General features: G+C 41.9%; 1 protein-coding gene across 1 annotated transcript; it reads left to right on the top strand.

Moving 5' to 3' along the window:
- LOC311354961 (F-box only protein 50-like) lies at positions 1–3,593 on the top strand. Its single transcript, XM_084474821.1, has 6 exons — positions 1–321; positions 918–998; positions 1,311–1,407; positions 2,008–2,103; positions 2,714–2,852; positions 3,225–3,593. The coding sequence occupies exons 1-6, from the start codon at positions 180–182 to the stop codon at positions 3,366–3,368; spliced, it is 699 nt and encodes a 232-aa protein (XP_084330947.1). The 5' UTR covers positions 1–179; the 3' UTR covers positions 3,369–3,593.
- Positions 3,594–8,579: the final 4,986 nt, after the last annotated feature.

The raw sequence follows: 8,579 nt of genomic DNA, 5'->3' as shown, positions 1-8,579 counted from the left end.
GTTAAAGTTTAACCATACGCCATAATGCGTCACCGAGAAAACGTGTAATTTTATTGCAACATCAGGGTGGGGCCCGGGCATTTTAAGCGTAAAGTTAGCGCAACTGCTAGCCTATAATAAATATCCGCATAGACTTCCTGGTTTCTCATTGTGGATGTAACCCTACAACCTTACACACCATGGCTGCCCTCGACTGGAACCAGAAATGCCAAAATGAGTGGGATCTCCAAGGCATGTCGATGCCCGACTGCGTAGATTGGAAGCAGGTCTACGAATCCAAGCCGCTCGGACGGAATTTGCTGAAGAATCCGACGCCTTACGGTACTACGTCACTGATGGCTCACACGTTCTTGTTTTGATTTTAACCGGCAGACTTCCCCTGTTCTATTCACCAGTGTGCAGTTAATTTGTCAGCTCAAAACCATTTTCGTGCTTGAATAACTGCTTGACTAACACTTTGGAAAATGTTATTCTCAGTCTAATATTTTAGTTTGAATTAGGCCTATAGCCTACTGTCTATCTGGCAAATTGTTTCGTCATAAATTAGGCTACAACATTCATTCAAGTACAGCGTTAATTCCTCCGTCTTTCTGCGGAATAGAGTAACACGTGACATAATTTTAAAATGTATTTAATTTATTTTAATAGAAATGTATATATTTAAAACACTTAATCTCGTACGTGAGGTATAGCGTCATATTAATTAATTAAATGAATAGAATTGCACAAAAATAAAACAAATACTCTTTTAATAATGTGTGACAGCTACATAATCATGTGCCCTCTCACTAAAACATACCAATGATCATTGTGATAGTCACAGTGGGATTACTGCACAGTCCACACAGTCCACACATGGGCCACCACACCCACTATGCAGGTGTATCATGTCTTTGTGCCTTTGAATTCCTCCACAGGTTTGACTCACAACACCCCTCCTCCAGAAGCAGAGCTCAGCGATGTCGCCCCACAGGGACCGCCCCGTTTCAAAGCCGAAGGTGAGAGAGAGACAGAGAATTTCCCATTATCCCATTTAGTCTCATTAATTTTGCATGCTACATACATGCTCTATATACAAGTCACAGGAGTGATCTTACACAAAAAAGTCAAACAAAAGTATATATATATATATATATATATATGTGTATATTATGAAATAATCCGTTAAAACCTGAGCATTGTGGTGCAAGAGCATAAAGAGAGAGAGAAGAGGAGAGGGCAGTTTCTCGGTGGAAAGAATGAAGAAGTTTTAAGCAATGTATCAAATCTCTTGCATGTATTATTTACTTCTTGTTTTTCTCTACATCTAGGTAACTACACTGACTGGACTACCAGAGTAGAAGTTCTCCCCTACGATGCAAGTGGAATACCCAAAGGCGTGGCTGTGTATGATTCTTCCCAGTACAGGTACAGTAGTACTTTACTGTATGTTAATTAGTAATACTTTATCTACAGTACTATGCTGCTTAGTTCAAACCTCACACACCCTGTTATAACAGTAATAAAACATGATGTCTGATTACAACCAGCATGGCCGAGCCCAATCTACAGCAACGTCTCTAGAAACAGTTCACCCACCCATTGACGCAATTTAGGGTGGAGGACAATTTAGAAATATTTGGTCCCCGCTCTTTCACCAGTGTTACACTTCCTTTTTATTCCAGAATATACATCAAAAGAAGATTGCTGCTGGTTTACCAAGCATGTGATTAAAACACATTTACAAACAGTAAAATCACAAGGAATCATAACAATAATAAAATATATATAAATGTATGCAATAAATACAAAATGAAAGCTATGTTCACAGAGGTTGCGATCTGTAGTCAAATGTGCGGTTTGGGCTTTGGGACAAAAGTGCAGGTTACGACAGAAGCACAATCAGTAATATTGGTCAGTCACTGCTGACCAACACCAGCCGTCGGTCCCAACCCACCTGTCACACATAATGTGCACCCCTGCACCCACCTGTGTGTGTGTGTTAATGTGGCGTCTCTCGGTGCACAGCTGGTTCACTCTGGAGCAGCGGGTGGACCTGAAGGCAGAAGGATTGTGGGATGAGTTGCTGGATAAATGTCAGCCAGACATTGCGATACAAGACTGGTGGGTTGACATTCACATGAATGAATAGAATTGAACACTAAACTGAATTTATTTTCTGCGTTTCTGTGTTTTGTATTTTTGCATTGAGTTGTGGTCGTGTCTATACGACTGGTACAGGTTAGGATTTGATTTCAATGGGGGCCAGGGTGAGAGAAATAAGATAAGAGGCTTTGGATAAGAGCACCCACTAAATTGAATATATATTTTTAATAGCTTATATAACATTTAAGCGTATGGTAATTCAATGAATGATGTATGACTGAAACAATTTTTCAACTGAATAGCTTTCCATTCTCCACCTCATAATAATAATTTCATCATAATGGACTCATTCATCGTAAAGGATTTATCGATCATTCATTATAAATTACCCTTTTTTCCCTCATGCAGGCTGTCAGACTGTTGCCCTGATCTATCCGCAGACAGCGAATGAAGTTTAGATTGTTTTATACTTTTGTATAATATTTAAAATGTCAAATAAAAAAACTTTTTGGGCAACGTTGTTAAGGCAGCAGGCCCAGTGCTGTGGGAAACCCTGTGTTCTATGTGAGGGGCTGTCTGGAACAGAGGGCCTGAACCCGCTCCCCCTGTTGTGTGCTGGGGTGAGCAGGTATGAGGAGAGCCAGGTGCATAAGAACATCTACCAGCTGCATGTCAAGTTACTGGCCGCCGACGGCCAGACGGTCATCTCAGAGTACTCTGTCCAGCCTACTGAGGACCTCAGCTACTATTCACACACCTGGAAAGAGGTTTGTTGGGCTGACACCACACCATACATCCAATCCCAAGGCCCCATTCAATGAAGGCCTGTATCTGGATAATCTGGTATTTTCTTTGGTATAATACACATCTTTAGTTTACCCAATGTATAATGATTTGGTAACAGGTTAGAGTTGTTTTGATCAAGTTATTATTGTCATTTTAATTATTTTCAATTATATTTAGTCCTGCAGCTCACTGGTAAGGTGTCGTTTTGGGCCATAGAACATAATACTTTGGGCGCCCCTGTATTAAATGTGTTTGACTCAATCAGACTAAAATCCTCCCAGTTTGGATTTCATATTCATTGATGCTCAAAATAACCAGCCATGTTATTCATAAATATCTTTGTCTGCCTGTAGGTGTCGCACGTGTTCACAGGCTATGGTCCTGGGGTGAGGTACGTCCTCTTCAGCCATCAAGTGAAGAACAAGTTCATGTTTGACTTATTCCCTACTCTTGTCACCGACAGCTCAGTCATTGTCAAACCGACCAAATCCAAATGATCAGTCCATAACTCAGAAAATATCGCTGGATATTTCAAGTCGGTGGATGTATGATTTTCTTCATTTGTAGTTATTAAAGTAGTCTACATACATAAATGTATTATCTGAAGAAATGGCCTTTTATGGATTTTGGAGATAACGATATTCAAATGTGGCTAGGCCACTGTTTAATCTATTAAACACATTTTTATCATGATAATGAGGATGGTTGTTTGTTGATGTTTGATCCATTTTATTAATAGGCTACCAATAACAATACAATACCAATATAATTATTTGAGACATTGCAACTAACAAACATCGTTAAAGTAACAGCTTTTTTCGTTAATTAAAGCTACTAGAACCGCATTTACTTTATTACAAGCCTACTGCTCCATAGCGGTTTGCACCAATCAAAGGTTTAGCGAGCAGATGCGCATGCGCATGCCTGGTGTGTATGACCAGCCACATGGGTATGAGGAGCAGCATCTTCATTGTTGTTTTGGAAGTGTGAGTTAACGGGAAAGTTCATCCGTGAGTCCGCCTGTGTGTAAAGACTAGGACAGTTTACTACAGTGTTTTCCGAGTATTTCTGAAGCAATGCCCGCTCTCCGACACATTGTGCCCTAGGCGAAAAGGTAAGATTCAAGTTAGTTAGTTGGTCAGTAAGAAGTTAGTAGTTATTGAAAAGGTTTTTGTAACATGTATGTTATGGTTTACCGCTATTATACAATTCCAACAAATTAATTGAAACAAAATATGATAAATATGATCTGTGTCGTTTTTAAATTGTATAGTACGGATGCTATCCACAGGCCAACTTCTAAATGTGGTGTCAAGTAGAGTGCGAGGTTCATTGTAATGACCGGAGAATGCGCTAAATTATGCGTTTACTCTTTTCCCTCACAAAGGGGTTGACACCGTGGCTGTAGGGCCTAGAATAATGTAAACACGGGGGTCAGTGATACCATGGAAGTAGGACGAAAGAAGAGATGTAAAGGACTTGCAAACGCACCGCACAGACCGGTACTTTATCCTCTGGTGGGCCGCTGTAAAAAAAAACCATTTGAATAGCCTAATTCAAATGTTTCTTCTAAAGCCTGTTCCTTTCTGTTTTCCTTGATGAAGAATTTAAGTCTATAAAGTCCTCCAAGTTGTCTTGCAAAAACAGTGTCGCCTTACGTGGATGCAATTGCACACTCTTCAATTGAGTGGTAGTTTTCCCATATCGTTTTTCCATATAAATATTTCTATCGTATGTATTTCTTAAGTTCAACTTGAAAATTTTTCAGTGGACCTTTTCAGATGTACTGTATATGTCGCATATTTACTAAATAGGTTTTTTTGCAGACATTGGAACGTATATCCAACAGCATCTTTACAGTGAAGAGTAAATAAAAGGAAAAAAACTCAGATTATTTGTTCTACCTCTGTGTATAACGCCTGCTATAGGCATCATAATTCATAATACTTTTTGTAGTAGGTCTATGTATTGTTTAATTCCAGCTATTTATAATCATTGATTCATTTAATGATTAATTTAAGCATTGATAAACATTACATTACATTTGTATTCCGGTCCACAATCTTCAGTAAACAAACAAACATCACTCATATATGTATGATTATAATGCTAGATTATAACGCATTATGTATGACTCTCCGCTGCAAATAACAGTCAGGCCTTTTCCCGTTTTTTGCTTTTGGACTAATCTACCAAACCAATTGTTCTTTCTTTTGATTCCTATTTATTTCATCTGTAAATAGTAAACCCCATCACCAGGGCCGAAGTGATTGAAGTGAAGCGGAGTGTGTCCTGGTCTGACCTGCATCTGTTTCCAAACGATCTGAAGCAGAGCATCCAAACATATGAATATGTAAAGCTTTAAGAAGCAAATGTTGTGGGATTTTTACGTGACAATTTGATGAGCAAAATTAGGAAAACAATGTATTTTCTTTAATCTTATAATCAATGAATCGACTAATTGTTTCCACACTCCCACACCCAAGTTTCCCTGAGGCTGTCCAGAGTGTCGTCTCTGGTAGCTGAGCATTTGGAAATGTGTTTTTCTTATCACACACTTTGACTATCGGCAAAGAACAGATAAACCATACAAACCCACCTCTAGTTTTCCCACACAAATTGAGTTATTACACATGAATCCAGTCTGTTTTCCTCGTTGCCTAGGAACAGTTATTTATTTAGGCTATCTGCATTGACTGTGGAGGGGAAGACAATATGTGCCGCGATTCAGCGGCCAAATCCAAGTAAGCTAGCGCTAACGCTTCCTGCCACTTAGACTGAAAGGCAACTCCGCGGCGTCCGTGTCAGCAGCAGTAAACCAACGCTAGGGTATTGTATGTAGGCATTGACACGTGCATCATCGTAGGTGCCACCGGACAAAAGGCGAGAGGAAGAGCTATGTTACACCTCCCCCACCGTTCCCTGGCAGCCGCGTAGCCCAGGTGGGGGATCCATCACCACTTAGCGCCCGGGCCCATAGAGTGGATCAGACCCCTGCTCACTGTGGGGTCTGGGGGGGTCAGGGTCTACAGGTGGAGGGGTCTCCGTGTCTCCTTGCAGGGGGGTTAATGGTATTGCCTCTCACTCGGCAGGCTAGGAAGATAGTTGAATTGAGTTGGACATGGCTAATGGTGTATAAAGTACAGATTTGTTATCTGACACATGGCGTAGGAGTCTGGCTGGAACCTGTTGATTCTTTTTTATTGAGGTCTTACAATTGTATGACCTCAGTGCCAGGGCTTGTCCCAAAACGTTTTGTGCATTTTTGGTTAAATTGAAAGCACATATATTATTAAAAGTCAAATGAAATAATAGAATAATTGTCGATACAGAGCTCTCACTGCATAATGGGTCTCATGTGACCTGCGGAAAGATACCTTAAGTGGATCCAGAAGTGATGCTGTGTGTTGAGGTTTTACAGAATGGCCTCCATGAAAACATGTTTGGATGAAATTGGATGTCATCCTAATTGTTTATGTGTTTTCATTCAAAATATTGATTCACTGACTGTGTGTGTGTGTGTGTGTCTGTGTTGCCATGAGAGAGAGTGTATGTGCTTGTGTGTGTTGGCATGGGAGAGAGAATGTGCGTTTGTGTGTGTGTGTGTGTGTGTGTGTGTGTGTGTGTGTGTGTGTGTGTGTGTGTGTGTGTGTGTATGTGGGTGTGTGAAGGGAAGGGTGGGTTATGTCGTTTTTGTTTTCATTCACCCCGGCTCTCTGGCTTTGTCCGATCAGCCCCGCTGGCTGCCTCTGCACTTTTTGTTAACATTTCTGTTGCTCTGACAAAGTTGTTGTTGTGGATTCGAACTGGCATGGTGAGCAACTAAAAGCGATAATCATTTATCATTATCATTGGCGTAAAGAAACATGTTTTAACGGTAAATATGGTAATTCAAACTTTCATCATTGTTTTTTTTCTTGGACTTTTCTCATTCATGTAACACTAGTGTTATATCTGGACATACAGGTTCATAGTGGAGACAGTGAGGGAGTAGTGGAGATATTAGTGGAGATGTCCCATACTAAGATAAACATACAACCATAAAGAGGAGGGGTTCTGTGTTTCAGTGGAAGAAGTGACTTTTCTTCAATCTAAAAAGAGGCATGATCGATTTTCCATGTGGCTCTTCTTCTGCTACCTTCAGTATTGCACACGTGGTTAGCGGTTAGCCGCGTGAAGCTTACCAATTAGGAGGGCCTGCAAGATGCTACTTTCTTTGGGTGCTGCGTTCAGCAGTGTTCTCATTTTGATGGCTGTGTGTTGTGTATATTACATAACCTGCCGGTGTGGTCACTGCCCCACGCTGATCTGACAACACTGGTCCTTCTAAGGTGACAGGGCTGCCGCTGAGCAGGCCGGGTGACACAGGTAATGGAAACCAGAACCACTAGCTCCGTCTACTGGGCTGTCAGGGAGGCTTGTCTAGTGTCCTCTCTGCCTCACTGCATGGTGCCCCCATGCAACAACGCAATGTCTCTCTCTCTCTCTTTCTTTCTCTCTCTCCCTCTCCCTCTGTCTTTGTCTCTCTCACCATGCGCTCTTGAGGTAAGTGACTCTCTGGGCCACGTGTGGCCGAGTCTGAGGACAGGGCAGTGTTAGGTTTTAGTGGACACAGAACCCTGGAGGGTGGGTGTGACCTTCGGCCCAGAGAATCTCTTTACCTAGAGGACGGCTCCAAGTGGCTCCGCAGGTGGCATATATATGGGCTCAGCCGGGACAAACACACTTTCTTTTCAAGGCCCCCCCGTAATGGCGACCTTCAGATTTCTGGTGTCTCTGAGGCGTTCATGGCAAAAAGGGACGGATGTTGTCACAAATGTTGCTGTAAAATATTTCCAGCCTAGAAAATGTAATCTTGTTAAAGTTCTAAAGTTCCCCTCGCCATGCTCTGAAGCTGGAGAGTAAATGAAAGAGAGGGTCGATATGTTTTTCCACCTAAAAAGGGATGGAAGGGTTAAAATTCTGCATACTTCATTTATAAATCAAAATGTCAGGGTGTATTTAACCCAAAATGAAGCTCATTGGGTTATACATAAAAAAAAAAAAAACGCCTTGGAAAATGTTTCCCATCAGATGAATGATCTCAGAGATGACATGTCATTCTGGAGCAAGCGCACGAGGCATGGCACCAAGCCTGGTCTCACTGTAAGCCAAGCCCATGCGCCCAGCCAGCCGTATGGTCCTGCCGTCCAGATTGATGACATTCTGACCCAGAAGGCGCCGCATGTGCCCCCGGGTGACGTCAGCCCTCCACGGCCCAATCCACACAGACCGTGAGTGATTTCTGCTGGCGCACCCTTTGCCCTGTCTCAGAGTGTGTACTGCACACATCTCTTTTAAACTCCCGGGAGGTTGTTTGATCGTTTTGAGGAAACTGACCTGACTTCTTCTTGGCAAGCAGGTTAGTGAAAACATGTTGGCGCTGAAGGGAGATGAGCATGGGGAAAACAAGGGAGGGTGTCAAGCTGCTCTTCCTCAAATCTTGGCGCCGTGGATGGGAATGTGCTTCTGCAAAATAGGAACAAATGTATTGTTTTCAATTAAGAGTGCATTTTGGTGATGACGCAGTTAGGTTATAATATAATGGTGTCTCTGACAATGTCATAACAACGTCTGTGGGATTTCTATCCAACTCTGTAGCTCCTGAGGATTTTGAGTTCGTTTTCATGTAGAGAAACATCTGCTGTCTCTTGTGCATTGGAATTTCA

Source organism: Micromesistius poutassou, assembly GCF_964030765.1.
Source record: "Micromesistius poutassou genome assembly, chromosome: 10".
Lineage (NCBI taxonomy): Eukaryota > Metazoa > Chordata > Actinopteri > Gadiformes > Gadidae > Micromesistius > Micromesistius poutassou.
The sequence above is the reverse complement of the archived record's forward strand: the minus strand, read 5'-3'. Positions and strand labels throughout refer to the sequence as shown.